Source organism: Suillus subalutaceus (assembly GCF_016647625.1).
Source record: "Suillus subalutaceus strain FC151 chromosome Unknown DFJ58scaffold_67, whole genome shotgun sequence".
Taxonomy (NCBI): domain Eukaryota; kingdom Fungi; phylum Basidiomycota; class Agaricomycetes; order Boletales; family Suillaceae; genus Suillus; species Suillus subalutaceus.
Window position 1 is genome coordinate 109,862 of NW_024540316.1, and position 21,993 is coordinate 131,854.

Below are 21,993 nucleotides of genomic sequence, written 5' to 3' on the forward strand. Positions count from 1 at the left end.
TTTCTGTTTATTGTCTGACATCACCCATGCCTCAGATTCCTGACGCAAGTTCAGATTCTGATAGGGACAAGGGTCCTCAGACTAGTATCAGGGGGGCTGCGCCCCCCCTGACTTCGCTATTAAGTGATGTTCTGATCCAGAATGCCACCATCAGCATGCTTGTTGAGGCGCTCGCAAAGGTTCTACAGCAGACAGCGCCCCCGAGGGCAGCTTGATCCAGACGCAAAACCCATGAGACCCCTATCGAGAATTTTACTGATACCCAGCACCAAAATAATAAGGTACATTTTTTCCTAACACAACTGACATTGCTAATGAAAAGCCAGGCCAATGTTCGGGAACTATTTCATATGGCATTCCATTTCGCGAAAGATGATGAGTATATGCTTCATGTCAGTGCGTCGAGTGAAGCCATATCGTGCTTTACGCACGGACTGGGCATGGGCCCTGACCCTCTCGAACTGCACTGGGATATGACGACCACACACAACTCCAAGTGGAATCAAAGAGTAATTGATATTCTCTGTTCCCAGTATACTTGCACATTTGAGACAAACCAATTGGCCTCAAGATCTCCTCAGTCCATCAAAAACGATATTACAAAGAAATTCAATCAATGCCGCAATTCCTGGAGAAAAGCCCAGCCTCGTGTGCTCAGCGATGGCACTTGTGAGACTATGCAAGAAGTAGGAGACCGACTCGTGGATCAGACCAACAAGCGATTGCGGGTCACTAGGGTCCTCACTCACAGGGCGACGGTAAGTCATCTTTCTGTTTGCCTTGAAGAATGTTAAGTTGGTTTCTAGAAGTTCGAAACTTGTAAGAAAATCACGTCGGCCCTGCTCAGTGACAGGATAGTGACTGGAAAGGATGACCAGGCTGTATGGGCATATCTACAATCCCTTGTGGAGACTCTTGGCAAAGATGGCATGAGCTCTGATGAGAGTGAGCATGAAGATGGTGAAGTTCAGGTATTTCATCTGAAGAAGATGCCGTAGAGAGCAGATGTCAATCATGAGATGCATATCATTGATCAACAGCGGTTGGCGGGTGTCGTGAACTTCACTCCCCGCGGAAGCAAACCCGCAAAGCATTTTCGCAACGCGATCCAAGAGTCTTCTCGCCCAGCAATCGAAGGCTTACCGAGGGTGTTATACAATTCATTATGGTTGAATGACCAATCTCCTTCATTCACAGTATCTGACAAGAAGCTTCAGAGGATGGAAATTATCCTTTCCCGCCAGTGATCATATAGCCGCCATTTGTACGTGTACTGATAGCGTGTTTATAAAGTTTTAGCCCCGAACGATAAATTGTCGCAACACTGACTTTACAAACCCCTCGGCCAAGTGCTTGTACAGGGAGATGGTACGGAAAAACCTTATATATATATATTTGGCTCCACTGATCTCGACCCTAGTCTGATATTGTCTTGAAGCATAAAGCAGATGCTATACTAGATCCCTTTTCAATAAAATGTGTCATACTTTATAAGCCCTGTTGCGCCCTGGCATTCATATGGTCCCTACCCGCTGAAATCCTCATTGCTATCGTCGCTCTTTTAGGAGCGGAAGATTTGCGCTGTGTTACTCAACTTTGTTCTCTGTTTAGAGAAATCGCTGGTCCCCTCTTCTTCATCAACCGGAGCTTCCCAACTTCACCGCAAGACATGTTTCACATCCGTGTAGACTCGCACAATTTTGATGTTCTATTTACTTGGATACATATGGATACCTTTCGTCCTCCGCATATGATGTTGTGTTGGTTAGATCCTGATCTGCGGTCCACGCAACTCTCTGCATTTTCGCACTTTCTCCAGTCCATCCCCCATAAATCCATACAATACATAACACTTTTCTGGAATTTTGACATTCTTACTTGCTCAGTTCTCCCTCAGATCATTAGTCTTCAAGACCATCCGCACCTCTGGCTGCGAGGATATGACGTGCATGTCATTCCACGGTCGCATTGGCTCATCATCCGTCACTGGACTCACCAGAATTCAGGGGGATGTGAGCGGGAACCACCTCAGAACCTTTGATGCATCATCACAAGCATTATTTTCCCCTGAACTCCTTGCCTTCACAGTCCAGACCATTTGCTTTTCCTCCTTGGAAAAGCTCCGACTCAGTTACATCAAACTCAGTCCTTTACACTGGGACAAACTGCTGCAGCACTTGACCATCCCAATGCTTGTTGAACTTCGAGTTGATGCTGATTGTGCGCCGTCTATGCTCATTTGTTTTCTGGCCCGTCACCCCGGCATTAAAGACCTCAGTGTCATTCCATGACCTGGTTGCCTCTGGAGGACCCATCGAGTCACCACTGCTTTAGCATTATCGGTATCTATGCTAGATGGCCCTTTGTCTCACATCCTCCCAGTCATTCAGAGTCACCATAAACCACCCACCCTCTCCTGCCTTGCTCTCTTGTTGCAAGCCCATGATGCTTCACCTGACTACCTTACTACCATCATACAATGTATCGGCTATTGTAATAGTGTTGGATACCTTGACCTTTCCCTGCCTCCGCAGAGTCATTCCCATTCAGCAATAATTTACACAGGTACCCAGTCAGCAATTCATGTTAAACACTTGGCGATCTCCTTGGACGCTGCAGGCTCGTGCTCCACTTCGGCGGGAGATGCATTGGTACGTGTTTGTTAAAGCACTATTTCAATACCTAGATACTGATTGTAGCTCCAGGCATTATCTGCTTCATGGATTGAAGCCTTTCCTCGAGTCAAACATGTCAGCATGCGAGGCTGCTCCAACCTCACTGCCGAGTATCTTGTTCACATGATGCGCAAATTTGCTGCTGCTGATGTCGAACTGTCTGTGAAACTGCATACTGAATATTCCTTGTAATTCATAGTTTGTTATGCGCCCGCCTAGCTTGTCCATCTCCTCAGAATCAAATACCCAAAGGCTGCATTTGCGCGCATAGGATACTTACTGATACTTACAAAGATGTGTCCTACTGTACTGCTATATATTCCATATTCCATCCAAAAGGGCGCATATAGCATTGACACAAATTACATCCGCAGGCGTTTCGCTCCATATACAGAATCCTACTTTGCAATTCACTGACATATTTCCAATTGGCCAACGCACCAGCTGGCAATGCCCGCCAAAAATTCCCAGCAGGTGCTGGGTGCCAAATTCTGGCAGAGCTTGATTATGCAGTCATTCACTATATTAGGCACGTTCTTTCACTACTTTACCTCTTTCCTATGTTCTTACCGATAATACCCTATACTTACGTGGATTCCAAGCTCGTTCAGTCATGTACTTAAATATAGCACTACTATGTACTTATATACTTATTGTGATGTTCTTATTTACGTTGAGCATTCGAGATTTGGTGCGTTGTTCCCTTGAGGGGATGAACTTGATTGAAATGAAAAGTTAGTCAATTATGCGCGAACAGTGACCACATATCAAATTTCGGATTCGGCCCCCCTGTAAGTACCCCCGCTGACTTGATGATCAGTGCTAACTACTTTCCCTATCATTATTCTATATATCCCATAAAATCAACAAAGCCAGTTGTCCATTGAAATTTGTTAGATGCCTAGCCAAATATTCCTTTGCAAATGTACCCGATGCTGCGAAGTTGGAGGTGACGGAGTGCCTAATAATCCTGGCGGCAAACAACTGCCCGTCGCGATGAAGCATGTACATTTGTTACAAGATGCCAACATTGCTTCCTCACCTCGTGAAGCTTCTGTGCTTCATCTTGCTCGTCAGACCTTATTAGAGCCCAGCGATTTGCATCACTCCACAGATCGTCAAGCGTCGTCCTCCCAACATTTGGCTCACCCAACACATTCACCCACAACATTGACGCCGGTGGATGACCTTGCCGCTGAACTATTTGCGATCACCCTAAGCGACATCGAGAGCGATCCAGATAGTCATAGCAAACTCTGGGTCTCCCTATCAGAGGTTCAACGGGACAAGGGAAAAAGCCACTCTCTGGATGCTACCACCAATGTGATGTCTGGACTCACTCTGGATGATACGCAGTAAGCATCGTATTAGACATCGCCTTACATCAAGCTCTCTAATTTGGTTGTTTCTTAGACATATTGCCTGTGCTCTCCAGGCTGTTGAAGTGCGGCACCAGTCAAGGGCTCAAGTAACTTTGAACATTGTGGAGTCACAGATGGCTAGAGCTCGCACTCGAATTTTCTCCGCAACTTCTCGTGATGTGCTACGTCTCATACGAGATGAGCTAGGTGGAATAACTACAACCCTCAGAAAAGTCAAGCACAACATCTCCTCCATCATTTCTCGCAGGAGCCAGCTGGAAGCTTCGTGCGATGAAATGCATAGACTGCTCACCAACAAAGAAGATGACCTTCCTGTATCATCTCAACCGGTTGAGTTTGATTTTTGTGAGTTCCATTCATTTCCTCCCTATGTTCCTCTGACTAATATCCTATGAAGCACATCATTATGATTTGCCAATCGACTACTGTGACGAGGTTGCCCAACTATCCCTCTTTTTAGGGGCGGTCTCTGTTGTCATTTTTGGCATCGGTCACAGACACGGGGAGTTTCTCATGGGAGTCCTATCCTCAATTTTGAGTCTCGTGATGGATGCGCAGGACCCTCATTCCGAGTCTCGTCGGCAAAACACTCTTGCTCAGATTCCATGATCTATGGAAAGCGCGCTTTCACACTTCAAGCTCAATGGCCAGACCACTACTTACGCAGTCTGTCCAGCGTGCAATTGCACTTACAAGCCGGCGACTAACCTCAACACAAGTAATGCACAATATCCCACAAATTGTTTCAACAAACCCATACCAGAAGGTGATCCTTGTGGTGAACTGTTGCTGCAGCGCTCCGGTGACAGGCAATTCGAGCCAATAAAAACATTCCTTTATCACCACTTCCACGACTACCTTGCGGGATTGCTGTCTCATCCCGACCTGGAGGCCTTGATGGATAGGCCTTGTGATGATCTACTAGCGTCCATTGGGAGTACACCGCATATCGTCAAGGATGTTTGGGATGTGAGTTTCTTTTGCACCTTCAAGGGTCTGTCCGGCCAGTCTCTATTTATTGACAGAGGCGATGAAGGGCGATATGCTTTCACACTCAACATTGATTTTTTCAATGTTGAAGGCAATCGTCAACGAAATGCATCAACATCCACCGGCATCATCTCATGCGCATGTTTGAACCTCCCCCTTGATATCCGGTACAAACACGAGAATATGTACTTAGCTGGTATCATTCCTGGACCTTCAGAACCTTCAGGAGACGAGTTGAATTTCTTCCTCGATCCTATGGTTGATGATATGGTTGAAAGTTGGGAGCACGGGATACATTATTGCCGCACAGCTCTCAACGCTCATGGTCGGGTTACACGCAGCGCCATAGCATGTTTAGTATGTGACCTCCCGGTGGCGAGAAAGGCCGCTCAGCTGGCAGGTCCAACGAGCCATTTTTATTGTACTGCCTGCCATTGCTGGCACAAATCGACTTGCGGTCGAACAGATGTTCAGTCTGAAGATTGGAGACTTTGGGACAAGGACAAAGTGCGCCGCTATGCTGAGCTCTGGAAGAATGCTGGAACTTCTGCTGAGCGCAATAAGTTGTTCGCATCACACAGGGTGCAGTGGTCGACACTCTGGAGGTTATCATATTTGGATCCTTCTCGCCAAATCGTCGTTGATGCCATGCATTGCCTGCTGGAGGGTCTCGTGCATGCTCATTTTCGCAAATTTCTAGGCCTCACGTCTGATTCCGCACATCGCAAGCCTGATTTTATCCCTGCTTTTACTTATCTCTTCCTTGATGTCGACCTCAACAAACCTCGAGACTTCCCAGAAAAAGACATCAGGGTTGTCAAATCAATTCAGAGTCTCCTTACTGAAGCAGTCCCCAACCTTGAAGGGAATGACCCACAGCTTATCGAGGATCACCTCGCACAGTTAGAGAGAAAATTGTTGAACAAGACAGTCGCATCCCTTCAGTTTGTGTCGGAAGGATTGGGTGTCACGCCAGACATCCCTCACCCTGGCAAAAAGGTCTTCAAACCCTATTGGGTTAGATCGCTCATCAGTTGGGTGAGTATTTTACTTTATTGGTGTTATTGTACTCTTAAGCCGCCTCTGTGTAGTGTCGAACTCAACCTTTCGCGCCTGAGCTGTCAAACTTGCACATTGCTACCCCAGAGGTCATGCAACACATTACCGATGTGATTAGGACAACAGATACGCCATCCTCGGTAAGATCAGTCCCCTATAACTTCGGGGAAACAAAAGCTGGAACCCTGAAGGCCAATGAATGGTGCACCTTAACGACATTATACTTACCCATAGCTTTGGTAAGCTTGTGGGGCGAGGGATCTACTCACTACACATCGGAAATTGCAGTCAGTCGTTGTGCGATCCTTGATCATACGATGGCCCTCGTATCTGCCGTCCACATTGTGTGTCAATGATCTATGACGACGGCTCGAGCAGAAGCATACCGTGGATGCATTGTCGACTGGATGAGGGACCTGCAGGTATTACTTCCACGTGCACCCCATCGCACGAATGGCCATATGGCATTGCATGTCTGGGACTACTTGCAGCTCTTCGGTCCTGTAAGGTCATGGTGGTGTTTCCCATATGAGTATCTCATCGGGCAGCTGCAACAGTTGCCAAACAATCACATTTTCGGTACGATTCTAACTTCTGTGTCAATAATGGACTTACGCTGGCTCACGCAGGTCAGCAAGAATCAACTCTCCTTCACTCATACATGAAGGCTGCAAAGCTTAAATGTTGGCTAAACCGACCTTCTTGTCCTCCTGTGTTTAGGGAGGTGAAGTCTCTATTCGACAGATTGGTGTCTCCCTTAGTCGACACTGATCCTATTTCTCTGTCCAAAGATCGCCCCCTTACACAACAAGTCATTCCAGACGACCTCCATCAACTCATCCAAGTTCGGTGGGCAGTCTTGCATGCCCACACATTCCACGAGGGATCCATCTATACCCATGACTCCACCCATGTAGGCAACAGCCTGATCCTCTATTATCATGGCGGTATCAGGAACGTGCCCCCGACACTGGGGATCATCAAGTACATTTTCGAGATGGAGCGAGTAGTGGGCTTTGCCGTACGGCGTTACCTCCCTCTGTATTCTCACCCCAATCCTTTCCGACACTATCCTTACTTCCCGGCTCATTTATATTCTTCAGTGCTCATCGATCATCTTGAAACTGTCAAGCCTGAGTGGGTAGTGTCGCACTTCGCACGATGGAATTTTCTCCACAGCACATTGTTGCCGTCTCCTTGTGTCGAGTATGTTCCTCCCCATTTTTCACATGTCATATCTCACGACGTATAGGACTGAATCAATCTTGATTCAAAACACAGAGTGGAACTCTAACTTCACGGTGTCACCCGCTTGAAGCGTGGTTCTGGATCCGGGAAAATCCGGACTGAGTCTGAGTCATTCACTATAAAAGGCTCCAAATGTAGGTTTTATCTTTTTCCCTTCTTCCCTCTTCGGAATATATCACCACGGTCCTGTTTTTGCCATTAGCATCTGTACATACATACCTACCATACATATCTGTACCTGTCATACATATCTTGTCATATACATACCCCTGTACATTTTACCCATCATGAATGTTGTACCCGACGTTGCAGTGCCTGTCGAAGGCACCTCTACCATAGAACCAGTAATGTGTCCTTTGCGGATGGCTCCTATCTAGCTCCCAATGACGTCATCGATACTCCTATCAAACGGGACAGTTCCACCATGCTGCCCTTTACGACTCTTATGCGATGCCGGCTTGAAACTATTAATGCCATGGGTAAAGAGATGAAAGGTTATTTCGTCGGCCCGATGCCAGTTGGCGAATTTCTCCAGGAATTCTTACCAACTTCTCAAATTCCCGATTATGATCCTTCGTCCTTCACTTCAGCCTTCGCTGCTGGCGTATTCAACGACACGGTCTCTGTCAGAAATGAGGAACATGCTTACACATCCTTCGTGAGTATACCCTCGCACATACATTAGTGAGATTATTGATCGCCTAACCCCAGATTAACGCCATCAAACCTTTCGCTCCTCAACTATCATTTGTCGACACTCACAATCACCCAGACACGAAAAACTGTTCGAAATTAAAGTCAATGGTATTCAACATCAAGCCGGACGTCTGCGTGTATCCCGATGGACGTGAACCTTCATCTCGCAACTGTGATGTTTCTGCCACAGAAATCATCATTGAATTCAAATGGTCATACTCCCATGACGCATTCTGCGACACTGGAGTTGATAGTGTCATCTCCCAGATGGATAAGGGTATGGACACCCTGGGACAGATAACAAATTATACTGCAGCTCAGCTTGGCACCCAGTTCCGTACCCACACATTCTCTGTCCTGATCATGCATGATCGCGCTCGAATTATTAGATGGGATAGGGAGGGGGCTATCGTCACCAGCACCATCGACTACAATAACCAGTCAGACTTGGCTGACTTCTTCCATCACTACGCACGGGCATCACCTGAAATGCGTGGTGTCGATACTTCTGTAATGCTTGCTGGTGATGAGGAGGCTGACCTTGCAAGGTCACAACTAAATATTCCCAATACCACTTGTATGTTCAAAGTCGATGTCCCTAATGTCAAGGGCTCTGGCTTGCTCACATTGGTCTTTCCCCAACCTGTTACGAAATCTCATTCGCCTGTTGGCCGCTGGACATGCACGTGTCCAGCATTCGACCTTGTCAACAAGAAGCTCATGATGTTCAAGGACTCTTGGCGGGTATCGTTACCCAATGTCTTACCAGAAGGCGAGACGTACAAATTATTGATGTTGCACAAGGTTTCCCATATCCCAAACTGTATTGCATATCATGATGTACCCCCCTCTATTGCTCAGCAATCTACTCAAACTGCCAAGTTCGGCAGCACTAAATGGGCAAGGCCCCACTTACCTCTCACTCCACACACTCTTCACCGTCTGGTTCTCGATATTGTGGGCAAAAAATTGACTGACTTTGAGAGTTCTTGTCAAGCTTTTATGTCGTTCTGTGGACGACTCTTATGTACAAGGAGACCTACATGGACGTCGTTCACTGGACATCACTCATAACACAGGTTTTTGAAACCAACCCCGGATCATCCTCGAAAGCAAATTGGCTCATCAGGAGAAGCAATCTTCCCAATCTTATGTATGTCGACTGCAAACCGCTCGACATTCTTGTCCATGCACTTGCTGAGTTCTTCTCACATCGGTACACACGGATCACTGAGCATCAGCAGATGGTATTTGATAAATTCCGGCTCACATATGAGAGAGCAATGCGAGAAGTCCCTGTCGTACAAGATTTGCTGATAGCTTCACATGTGCTCATGACGAACTCCCCTGTTTACCAGAAGGAGATAGGTATGAAGGCCCTGGACTCGCATGACACCGTGATAGGCATTTTCAACAACCACCTTGATTTATCCAGTTGGCCTGTCAAAGACTCTGCTGTTCTGCAAAAGCTCGAGTTGGAAGACAAGTACAAACCAGTCTTGGTCACGAAGTCCCAGTCATTATTCGGCTCAGGGGTAGAAGTCACCCAGTCTGGCAAGAGGCGTAGGCTAGATGATCATGATGTGGACACTGACGATGATGGTGATGACCTCAGCATAACTGGCCTGGATGCACTCACGTCCTTTACTTAACCTCATAATGTAACTTCCTGCCAGGTATTACCGTATTCCAGTTGTTCACGAGTCTACATACATTATAGTGCATTTCCACTGACAAATGTGAATGCCTGATGAGCACCTAACATAAATGCCCAATATGAATGCCCAACGAGTGCCCAATGAATGCCCGATGAGTGCCCACGTCATTTTTCTCGTGCTAAAAGTTCACATTTTACCTATCCCATTTTATCTTGCAAAAAAATTAATTATGCTGCAATCGGCAAATGTCCCTAGTTACATGATATTTTGAGGAAGATTTTCCTATGCTCAAAACTTTATAATTTATGGCGCTCAAAATGGTACGTAAAATGTAGAATTTTGCCTGGGATTTTGGCACACATCCAAATTTTTTATCTTTACTGTGTCAAAATGTATAGTAAAAACGCCAACTTTATCACTAACATTTTGAAACCAATCTCGCATAGTGAAAAACTCCCAAACCGCCGGTGTGTGATGCCGCTGCGACGTTGATGTAAGCATTCAATCATGATGACATCAGTGAATTGATGAGTCCTTTATTTTGTAGTTGTGGGAACTACAGATGGATATAATTCTGTTCCTGCTAAATAATACCATTTACACTGCAAGAAATATTGGAGTGGTAGATACATAGCCATCGATGCCCGCAAGTCCAGAGTGACGTGAGCGGTCAATGACAATACAGCAACATTCCTCATTTCCAGCCGGTGAGCAGTGGTAGCACACTTGTATCGAGATTTTTTGATGTTATCATTTTGCCTTATTTATGTTTTGACTTATGGCGTGATTCAAGGCATTCTCACGCGAACCACCTTTGGCGATGGTCAGAAAATCTATAATATCATTGCACTTAATAACAAATGTGACATTCCTCGTTTCCAGCTGGTGAGGGACAGTAAAGGCCTGGTCAATTCTAAAATGTCGTTGTCAATGCCGACTTGACCTTCTCGTAAATGAGTTACGCGGATCTTAAACCTGCCCTGATTTGGCTACCGTGTCGGTTAAATCTGTTGCTTGTGTTCTTCTGCCGTACCATAGTAATTGCAAGTTGAAAAAACAAAGTCCTTGTGTGGCTGACATTGCGCAAGTACAACAAGTGATGAACTACTTGACTGGACATCATAATGCCTATGGTCTACTGTAGAGATACGCACCTAAGTTCGACCCAATTTGGGTATGACCAAATGAATGTTAGGTTCGAAAGTTTGAAGGGGTGTGTGACATGTGACATGTTGCGCATAGGTTCGTTGTGTGTGACGACCGACGCTTAGGCCTTGTCAGGCAGACATATTTCTTTCTATAGCATTTCACAATGACAAGCGCAGAGATGCTCGCGTCAGTCCCTGATGGCTATAGCGCTGATGGATTAGGTAATCTGCTGGCACACAATGAGTCAGAGAGCTATGAACAAGCGCTAGATGATACAGAGCCTCAAAGTTCGAAGGAGGTTGATGTTGAGGGTCGTGGCAAGCGCAGACGTGTTGCAAATACTCAGTACAAGGACTTTTGGCAGCACTAGGACTTTTTCGTATTTCTACTGCATGTTTTTGTGTCTTTACCTCATGTCACAATTTAAGTTCGATGTCAGCCATTTCAGAGGGTGTCTGTTAAGACCGTACTCAAGTAGTATCAGATCCGAAGGGCTTTGGCCTCAGCTCGTGCGCTGTGCCCCTTTCCCAAGTCTTGCCCCTTATTTCAGAGTGTTAGAGTATCGCGTCTAGTGAGACGGATAAGTATCATAACGGATCCGTTAAGGCTTCCAGATATCGAACGTATAGAGTAACGGTTAATCCGGATCGGATCCGAACTAGAAGCTAACAGGTGAGGACTGTCCGAAGACAGAGGCAGATATATAGACTATAGGAATCAATCCTAAGTCTCAGAGTAGACAAGAGTATTGTACTCAAGTCCGGACGGATAACAGAGGGACTTAGAGTCCAGACGGAATGAGTGCAATCTAAGATGATATTCAAACTGATCTACTACAGCGCATGTACAAGGGTTTATATACTATGGATAACTAATGGAATGATCAATAAGCAAAGGCACGAGGCTATGTATGAAGTATAAGCAAAGTATGTGCACAGTGTATTGGTAAGTCGGATGGATCACAAATCATGAACCGGGAATGAAGTATAAGTTAAAGCGGATCAGTAAGTGTAGCGGATCAGTAAGCATAATGGAAGTAAAGGATAACCAGTATACCGGTGTACAGGAATACCGAAAGGAGATGAACGATAGTTAGAGTTATATGAACAGGACATGAAATAAGAATCAGATCGGATCTGTGGACCGGACAACGGATATGTCCATCGGATCTAGATCAGATCTGTACCCGGGTATATGGTATATGACAGTGTCTCATGTCCCGACATGCTCTTGTTTTCTCTCAGATGTCTCCAGGATGAATCATCTGAAAGACCTTGGAAGATCAAGCTCACATTCATTTACAGAGATTTATGTATCACTGCTTTTCAGCTAGATGGGTGGGGAAGAGCGAAATTCTGTCATTTCTGTTGTATTCTGATGATTCATTATAGTTCATCATTGTTCGACATTGTTTATTGTATGTAAGTAGGCACAATTATCAGGTATCATAAGGATTACACTCAATGACTCTTCAAAGCCTCGCAAATCTCAGATAGGACGGCTGTTTGCCTGTTGATGGCAGCTTCAATGTCTCTCCCAATCTCCCGTAGTGTTTCAACCTGTGTGGCACCTTTGAACTCAAAGGCTTTTCTCAGCCTTTTGTGCCTATTTGGACGCCATGGCTGCCCTTCTAAGTTTGGTTGCAACAATGCAGCTCACCTGGGTGCAGTATCTTCATCATCTAACCATGACATTTTGCGCTTGACTGTGTTATTGAAGTCTTCTGACATTGCTGTAATCCAATTCTGAAAGAACCCAGTAACTTTAGGAACAATTTCAGAGGAGGAGCCGGCATACCTGTTTCAGTCTTTCAGGGGAGTCCACCACATGCTTGTAACACCCGCATGGATAGACAGGTGCGCCTTGACCATGCCCCGCTTGACCTGGGCAGTTGACATAGTCATGGCTCCTTGAAGATACAAACTGGTCCATTTCGCTGGCCTTGACAGGCCCAGCGGCATCAATTAGGAAAAACTCTGCAGCATCATTGAAATCAGATGGGCGTGAATCAACACTTTCTGAGTCAGAGGACATTTGAGAATGTAATTTTGCCTCTCTCAAGGTAAAGAGAATATATACTACTTCCCTGCCTCTCGGTTTGTATCACACTGATGCTAATATCACATTATCACAGTGCACACTAATATTGCCAATTTGGAACGTCTATTTCCCAAACCATAGCTTGTGCTTGGAATTTTCTTTCGAACCACAAGTGTTTCGTTATGGATATGTAAGCAATCTGTTCTTACTGAAGTAAGCATTGAAGATTCTATGTTGCACATGTACTAGAAGAGATCTTCCAGCTACTTCCAATTTGATATCTTACCCACTCACCGACGTTGTTTAGTTTTGGAGCAAAACAGATAGCCATCTTCCCTGAATTGGCACTGAGAACAAGTTGAGTTCATGTGCCTGATGCTGCAGTCTGTCTGAATCAGTTTCTACCGCCTCCACTGCTTTCTGGAGTGTAGGAGTTCAACAGGCCCATGCTCTGGTGCTGGGATATATTATGCCTGACATTCAGTCCAGTGCCTGGGGTGCGCTCTTCTAGCACTATGACTACGGGGTGATAGATATAATGTCATTCGATCCTGAATATAGCGGATGCTAACAGCATAAGGTACTATCTAGAGAAGCAAAACCACCAACGAGAACCATAAGAAATGTACCACAAGGAAACAAGACGGTACAAGAGACTAGCCCTGAAAACTCAGGAAGTGAGTGCATGGTCACAATCATGTAGTTGTAATAAGCGATGGTCAATCTTACAACTGTGGCAGGATTTATTAGCACCCTCAACAAAGGCAATACGTCCATTGAAGGGACTTACATTACAAGTATTATGCTATCCCTAATCTGTGGGGCAATGTGATCCCAACTAGCGATCAGTTGACTCATCATTGAGGTCATGTCATCAAAGAATCTCGTTGTCTCCTCATTGTTCACCAAGTTGGAACTATAGCAACCATCAAATCTCTCAATAATGTCCCAGTCCCATTCGGCGCCGAATGCATCCTGCAGCTGGAGGAAACCTTTCGAGTCAGCTTAAGAAAGATATAAATATAGACATACTGTGATGATGGCACATCCCAGGCTGTACCTGAGGTTTTTCAGCCCTGGTCCGCAAGTCAGCACTCGTGTGGAGCGACAGGTGATAATTTCGTGTCAAATTGCGTTGATACAATAATTTGCGAGGAATTCTGCCATAAGGCCCAGAGGGAGGGAGTTTCTAAACAGTTGTTTTTCTCCTTATACGTGCACGATAGATTATCAGTATGTCAAAATGTGTATACCAATACTTACCATATGTGAATCGTGGGTATGGAGCCATTTGTATTTATTATCATCATGCCTAGCAAGTGTGACTCTGTCTGAAATCACCGCGCTGAAAGTATGTGTAACCGGGTCCAGGAGGTTTGATTGAACGAGGAAACTGAAGCAGCATTTTTTCCATAATGAAAATAGTCGCATTGGTCCACATATTCCCATCTTGTACTGCAAGGAAAAGACCACTGGGGATTCCTGTTGTTGGACATCTGTATGCAAGCTAGTTAGTGATAAGTTAGGAAAGTTGCAAGAACGTGAACATACTGCAATTGTTTCTGAGAACCACTGAATGGAAGTGGTGACTTGCCTCAGCGTTCAAGATAATGGGGTTTAAATTGAAGCCTCGTATGAGCAGCTCACCAAAGACTCCTTGATGTAAATCTTTGAATATTCGTTTTGTAACCTGTGTAAATATGTTAGAGACGGCATCAACTTTCAAGTGCAAATTTTTCACTCACTGGTGCACCAGGTAAAAATGGGTGATCTGGAGAGAATATGTGATAAATCTCGTAAGGAGGAGGGTGGTGAGCGTGAACAATGGTCCTGTCACTAGATAGAGGCTGGAGACTCATGGTACGGAACATAAAATGTGACACTGAGCAAGAAATGGGTAAGTGCCCACCTTATAACTAAAACAATACAGTCGGAGAGGATTGGTATTCTAATCCAGATTGGCTCGCATTGAGACCATTCAATGAACAGAATTAAGAGTTAGCTGGAGAGTAATAGGAGCCTGTAGTAATTCGGAACATTAAAATGGATTCTGGAAATCTATCGCCAAGAACCATCAATTCCTGCAGGAGCCTCGGCAAGGCAAGCAATTAAATCAAAAGTGTGTTTCGAGTCGTGTTTTGAAATGACATTGGCTTCCAAAGTTCCTGAAAACATGTCATAACATGCAGCGTAACATAAGAACGTAATGACAAGACCTCAAAAACCTTGTCAGCTGCAAATTTATCTCTGACTTTACCTGAGTAATAGGAACAGCAGCAGTGGCAAAACCTGTTGACCACGAACAAGAAGTTTCCGGCACTCGCCAACAATGATTCGTCTACATGAAAGGCATTACCTAGTAAACCTCAATGAACTCAACCGTAAAAAACACGGGTAGTTGACATCAACAAGCAAAGTGCCAATTCGGAGCTTGCCGGAGAGTCTGCAAAACCTGGCTTGCATGTATCAGTGCTGGTTAATAACTTAAGAGTAGACTTTGTAATGATGAGGGACAGCATGGGCAAAATGTAGTGTAGGTCTTACCAGGGAATTCTAGTTAGACTAGCTGAGGAGTTGCTGGGGTCTAGTAATATCACCTTGCACGTTTGGTTTGAATACGGCCCGGAGACATTCACCCAGACAGAATTGGAGTTTTCTCTCCAAGGTTGTGAGGCTGTCAAGACCACATGGGGCAAGGCTAGGCCAGGCATTGACTGCATCATCTTCAACCTTCCTGCCATGTTGAAATTGCTCCTCCTAACCACTATGCTGATCAGGTAGGTGCTTTTATAAAAGTCTTCCTTATGTCCATTCACCATACTCAAAGATCGAATACTTTGCCGCTCATATATGTGAGTGAGAAAACATCATCCTCAGTTTGCACCTGCATAATGGCAGAGGTGCATCATGGACACATTCAATCATGGACATATTTAAAACATCATGAAGGCACTGCTATTGCTACCGCAGAGCTCACAGTCCTTGGTGGCACTGATAGAGTGGAGGGCTGTTTGTTTGGTAATGGGGAATGTACAGGAAATCTCAACCTCATGACCCTAGCGTTGAACTTATACACACAAGGAATCACCCCAAACCTCGACTTCAGCAACATCCAGAAAGTCATTGACATTGTGATGTCCTGCAATGACCTCCCTGTACACCCAAGACACCCTTACGCTGGCAAGCTTGTCTTCATGGCCTTCTCTGGTTCGCACCAGGATGCCATCAAGAAAGGTTTCGAAGCACCAGGTATTCGTCACAAAAAGAATGCTGAAAACGGCAAGCTCAAGATGTGGGACAAAGCACTAGTTATGATTCATGATCAGCAAAAATCAGCTGCACCATCAATGAGTCTTACTTTTCATTCGCATCAAAGAAGACTAGTGTGTTGAAGTAAGCCGCTGGGGACGGATCGTGGTCCGACAACTGTGGTGACATGTATCTGCACAATTTTTCTAGTAATCATAGCATTGTTTGACGAGAAAATTAGGGTTCGGGGAATTTGGGGTGCATAAATTTGGCCAGCTAATTAGCCTTGCAAATTAATGACATGGTCATTTTCAACCCCCCAAAAACCAGGTGTCAATTTGGGTCCAACTGGTTGGTTTGGCTGGAGCTGCTGGACCACTGTAAAAGGCCTAGTTTCTGAATGCCCTGGCTCATTATCTCAGTCTGCAAGCTAGAACGAGAATACAGGTTACTTATTGTGGTAACATGTCGTATATGCCACTGGACCCTGCCAACCTTGGATGCAGTTACAAAGCCGTCATTCATGTCAATGCGCAGTCCGGAATGGGAGGTATCGCGTACCTTGTCAAGCAACACCTGCAACTTGACCATCCACGCAATATGCAGGTTGCATTCTACAAGGTCATTCACCAAATATCCAACCACAACGCACGCAAAATCACCGTCGAAGACCTTACCACAGCGTTCCATGAGACTTACCACTTCGGTGGATTGAAGTATGAAGGTAGACTGGCACTCAGGTCATTCCATATTGCGGCTGAGTCATCACTGGTGAACCTTTCAATGAGCATCGTCGCTTTGATGGTACTATGTTGGTGGATGGTATATTATGTGTCATTCGTGGAGATGGCAATGGTCCCATCTCTGCTCTTCTTGATGCTCTGCGCACTCATTTGGAGATCGGCATGACTCTCCGCAGGTACATGGAGCACGCAGTTGGTGAGGGAGAACCTCCAAGGCAACCTCGTACATATAACTCATTGCTACCACTGACGACCGTGACATCAAGAAAACTTGCCAAGCATCTGAGTTGTGGTGGGGTGTTGGACTCAACTCTGACATTGTCGCTTCCAGTCTGCATGCTGTATTGAGTGCAGTCAACACTGCCATTGGCGATCATATATTGCCTGAGCTGAAGTTCAGTGTCGGCTTCAACACCACCTCTGGCCAATCCGGGACGTCTCAGATGCTATTGCCAATACTCTGGGTTTAACGCTCCCTCGCAGATTGCAAACTTCCTTCTTTGAAGTTGTGCAGCGCACCGTGCACGAGTCAGAAAATCTCGCATGAAGACCTTACCCGTCTCTTCCAGGAGACATACGCCTACAAGATCGAAAAACAAGGGCAGGTTTTCTCTGGGTGACTTCTGTTTCGAGCGGGTTGAAGGTGGAGGCCCCCGATTCAAGGGTGATATGGAGATTGATGGTATGGTGTGCAAGGTTGTTGGTGAGGGCAACGGTCCTTTGTCCGCAGCCCTCGCTGCATTGCACTCACAAATTGAGGGTACTCTTGTCTGCCAGGAGTATTTGGAGCACCCTGTGGGAGAGGGTTCAGACATGAAGGTTGTCTCCTTCATTTAGCTCCTGTATGAGCTGCCAGGAAGGGTCCAAAAGAAGCTGCTTGGGGATTTGGCAGTGACACCAACACCAACATCACTGTATCATATATTGAGCACAAAGAGGATATCTACATAGATAACAATGTATTGGAGGTATAATATCAGACTTGGATGACTCATCACTCCATGCAGTTTTATGCTGATGAAGCGGAGGAGGACATGGTCACACTGTCACGGTGATGCCACTAGTTTCTGAGTGTTTGTGAGACAAGGGACAAAGTTACACATCCTTCAAGCAAGTTGGACTGTCTGGCAGTACAAACGACGCCAATCCTGCCATATTCTGTCTATGAACTTGGTCTGAACGACTAAAAGCCATAATTTACAGGTGATTGGTCCTCCGAATATTGTCTCCACCCTCCCCTCAATGTCTTCCAGGACTGTGACATATCTGCATGGCTCACAGTCCGTATATCCACCAGGAAGTCTCATGATGTCCAGTTCACGTCCCTTCCTCAACATGATTGATCTAATGAGCCATACACACCAAGGCTATTTTCAAGCCAACCAGTTCTTAGTCGAGGAAAATGAGAACGAAACCACCGAGGAAGATCTAGAAGCAGGCCACACAACCACAGGGATCATGTCCAAGAGCACCAAGTCACACAGAAAACACAGAGTATCATGGGACGGCCAGAGCTCCGAGATGAACATGCTATGGCCTAACATACAAAAAGAGGACAAAATGTACAAACAGGAATCGGCTGATGATGTCCCTCAGCACTTCCGAGTCATGATAGAGGATTCCTCAGTGTCTGGCCGCACCTCTAAGGGCAGAGGCCGCTCATAACGTGACTTTATTCCACACCCGCATGATCGCTTCCACATGCAACAGCCCCTCCCATTGATACTCTACCTATGCTTTCAATACCTCCTAGACTGTCAGAACTAGACGTTGACAAACCTCTGCAGACGCCACTACATCGGTGGCTACAACCATTACCCAAGCCTATGCGTGGGTTGGATGACTACAAATGTCCGCTTTGTGACTGGGTCAACGTACATAACCTGGACACATTTCTGCAGGAGGTGTATCTGTCACCTATTCGGAAGGCAAAGAGATATTCCATAGCATTGGCAAGAGGGCTCAATCTCCTGTCAGTGCTTCTTTGTGCGTTCCAAACTAAATTGCTGACTGTTGATGCGTAGCACTGTAGGATTCATAATTGGGTTTTTGACATTCCTCCTTGGGTGTGTTGATTACGGCCGTATCCGTGAAGATGCAACTACTCGGTTGTCAGACGTGGTGGTCAGCCACTGCGTATCAAAGTGCGTATTTGCTTCCAAGACAGCTATTGTAACCGGCTGGTATAAGTTATGGATAGAACTTTAGAAGACGGTACAATGGAAGCTTAGAGTTTCTCTGCAAGTTATCCAGATACAAGCCTAGTCGTGATTGCAAGAAATCTGGGGGCTAAGTACAACAGTGCAGTCTTATATACTTTTGTAGCGTATGAAGCCTGTGATTAATGTAATAACAAATAGAAAAGAAAATAAACCTATGGCCTCGGGAACCTTCGTTCACCGGGCCTAGAGCGTCCAAAATACTTGATCATGTTTCACGGCGTGGGGTTTGGCAACCGCCACATACTCCCCTCCAGGATGTGTCCTACATCCTCACTTCTTTCTGGCCTTGCCTTTCCCAGTGGGTTCCCTCTCTTCCTCGTTGCGTGCTGACTTCTCCAAGTCGTCCACCTCTATCTGGCCCGACTGTGAGTTGGGGTTAGGAGTGGCAGTAATGGTAGTGCGGAGGAAAGGGGAAGGAGGACGGGAGTTAATGATAGGTGTGCTGCTGGAGCCCTCACCACAGTTGGTGTTCTGACAGGTGGGTGATGAAGGGTTGGTGTGGCGGGCGCGTTTAGCCACCTTTCAGTCAGCAATGGAGCGTTCCGCCTTGTCGCTTGGAGGTCGCCAGGTTCTGCCAAAGAGCCTCCTCAACTAGCTCTACTCATTGAGGGGTGAACCAACGTCCTCCGTCTGGAGGTTGAGACACGCTGGTGCAGATAGGGGGTGCAGATGGAGTCTCTTCACCAACGAGGTCTGTGATGGAGGGTGACAGGCCAGCAATGCGAGGTCTGTCCATGGACTCCTCCGCGAACTGAGAGGTAAGTCCATTGGTGGTTTGTAGCATGTTGATTGACAGGGCGAAATCTCTGTACCCAGCAGGTGACGCTCGGTTGGTGGCTGTGCCTAACCGCAATTGGACGTCATATTCTAAGTATGCTTGGAGCATGTCGAGCACCACCATAAGGTCTCCGTCGCCCATTCCACTGGGTAAGGTGTACCGGCAAGCGCCAACATGGGTAAGGAGTGGGGCCATGGCCGCGGTGGTGATGGAGCTGGCGAAGAGTAAGAGAGAGTCGTGTGTGGTGAAGGAGAGAGAGGGATGGGAGGAAGAGGGGTCAGATGCCGGGTAATTATATTCCGGGTTTTCTGGCTTGAGGTGCCCAACTGACACCTGGGACTCCCCAACAGGGAGATTCCCAACCCCGTCTCCTAACTCTGAGACATCCTCGATGCCTAGAAGGGTGAAATAATCCCTTAGTGCTCCCAACTTGGCCACTCGATCATAGGGCAGCCAAGTCGTGTATCCTGACTTCCACAGGATTTGAAATGTGGAGTCAGCTCATCTACCAGAGTGGGTGAGTACCTTGTCAATTGCCCATTCGAACTTGAGCTCCTTGAACTCGGCAATCTGAGTCTCCATCCACCTGGGGAAGAGGCGATCATCGTTGGGGATGTGAATGCGGAGGTAAGATGAGTGAAAGACTGGATGAATTCCGCGCTGATGAAGCCGGCTTGGCAGGTCCAGTTTGTATGAGTTGTTACGGTAGTCTTCGATGACCTTGTATGGGCCGATGAACTTGGGTACGAGTTTTTGGGTTGTGTATTTAGGTAATGTCATGTTCTTTGTTGATACATACACGAGGTCATCCTTTACAATAGGACAGGTTCTGCAACACTTGTTGGCATCACACATCTGCTTCACTCTTGCTCCCAGCACTGTGTCATGGGCAGCCATAACTGCGGCCTTCATCTTCTGGGCAAAGGCGCGCACTCCAGGATACTCCCCGGGTCCTGTGGTTTCCCATATCATGGCTCTGGGGAGTCGACTGTCTGCTTGGAAAGGTGAGGTCTCCGTTGAGTCCGATTTGGCCAGGTTAATCACGAATTCGATAGCTGGCAACCTGGCTACCCAATCCTTCTGGTTGGGGCCGATGCAAGACTTGAGCATCTGTCTGATTGTATGGTTCGCTCGTTCGGTCGCTCCATCTGTTTGGGGGTGGTAAGCGCTGGACATCTTTATCTGGATGCCGATAAGCTTGTTGAGGTGAGTCCAGAAGTTGCTGGTGAATAAGACATCCCAGTCGCTAATGATGGCTTTAGGGATACCGTGGTACTTGTAGACCTCCACGAACATGAGCTCAGCGATCTCCTTCGCATTGTAAGTCGTCCTGCTTGGTACCAGGTGCACCATTGCCGTTAACAAATCAATAATGACAGTTATCGAATCGTATTCTCCATTTCAGTCCTTGGATGGGGGTAGAGGTCCCATAACGTCGACCCCAATGGCCTCCCATGGTTGGGACGGGACCAATAGTGAGTTCAAGAGACCCATTGGTCTTTGGTTTGATGACTCACTGCGTAGGCAGGTTTTGCAGGACCTGCAGAAGGCCTGTACTTCAGGGACCATTGTCTTCCACCAGACGTGTTCCCGGAGATACGACAATGTTTTGTCTGCACCAAGGTGGGCCAACAGGGAGTGGGCCTGGTCAATGATGACGTCCACAAGTCGTTGGTCTCCAACCTTAATGTCAGGTATGCAGAGTGCTGTTCTGTCTTTCAGTTTGACGTCAATGAGACCGTCTCTGATCACAAAGTTTCTGAATTCCTTAGGTGAGTCTAGGATTTTCCTGAACATAGGGTCTTTGTGGTACTGATGCCTCATTTGATCTAACAGCCCGGTTTCATGCAGGTATGTTGCTGGGATCTGTTGAGTCTCCTCATTCCCGTTCTGGGCCTTGGCTTTGGCTTCAGCGTTCTCATTCTCTGCTTCGGCTTCTTGCACCCCCCCCCTTCCATTTGTGGTGCAGGGGAGGTAGGGCTCGCACGAGGACCATGCAACACGAAGCGGTCCTTCATCCGTCTAGCGAGCTCTTTGCTAGTTTCCGGACGCCCTGTCTCAGCTGGTGTCACTGGCTGTCGGGTCCGTTTAGGCGCAGCCTCTC

General features: G+C 46.5%; 5 protein-coding genes across 5 annotated transcripts; 4 read left to right on the forward strand and 1 right to left on the reverse strand.

Annotated features, from left to right (window-relative positions):
- Positions 1-350: 350 nt before the first annotated feature.
- On the forward strand, positions 351-1,247 carry DFJ58DRAFT_729049 (uncharacterized protein; the record flags this gene model as incomplete). Its single annotated transcript, XM_041385691.1, has 3 exons — positions 351-758; positions 807-971; positions 1,041-1,247. The coding sequence occupies 3 exons, from the start codon at positions 351-353 to the stop codon at positions 1,245-1,247; spliced, it is 780 nt and encodes a 259-aa protein (XP_041242929.1).
- A 5,520-nt stretch (positions 1,248-6,767) lies between these two features.
- DFJ58DRAFT_661781 (uncharacterized protein) lies at positions 6,768-7,358 on the forward strand (the record flags this gene model as incomplete). The annotated part of the gene is made up of 2 exons (XM_041382246.1): positions 6,768-6,917; positions 6,990-7,358. The coding sequence occupies 2 exons, from the start codon at positions 6,768-6,770 to the stop codon at positions 7,356-7,358; spliced, it is 519 nt and encodes a 172-aa protein (XP_041242930.1).
- Positions 7,359-7,829: 471 nt separating this feature from the next.
- On the forward strand, positions 7,830-9,124 carry DFJ58DRAFT_661802 (uncharacterized protein; the record flags this gene model as incomplete). The annotated part of the gene is made up of 2 exons (XM_041382250.1): positions 7,830-7,979; positions 8,066-9,124. The coding sequence occupies 2 exons, from the start codon at positions 7,830-7,832 to the stop codon at positions 9,122-9,124; spliced, it is 1,209 nt and encodes a 402-aa protein (XP_041242931.1).
- Positions 9,125-13,683: 4,559 nt separating this feature from the next.
- Positions 13,684-14,756, reverse strand: DFJ58DRAFT_842267 (uncharacterized protein; the record flags this gene model as incomplete). The annotated part of the gene is made up of 5 exons (XM_041392810.1): positions 13,684-13,878; positions 13,958-14,086; positions 14,161-14,393; positions 14,449-14,587; positions 14,643-14,756. The coding sequence occupies 5 exons, from the start codon at positions 14,754-14,756 to the stop codon at positions 13,684-13,686; spliced, it is 810 nt and encodes a 269-aa protein (XP_041242932.1).
- An 880-nt stretch (positions 14,757-15,636) lies between these two features.
- On the forward strand, positions 15,637-19,097 carry DFJ58DRAFT_716739 (uncharacterized protein; the record flags this gene model as incomplete). The annotated part of the gene is made up of 6 exons (XM_041384258.1): positions 15,637-15,674; positions 15,896-16,146; positions 16,577-16,862; positions 17,495-17,708; positions 17,750-17,803; positions 19,035-19,097. The coding sequence occupies 6 exons, from the start codon at positions 15,637-15,639 to the stop codon at positions 19,095-19,097; spliced, it is 906 nt and encodes a 301-aa protein (XP_041242933.1).
- Between the last annotated feature and the right edge of the window lie 2,896 nt (positions 19,098-21,993).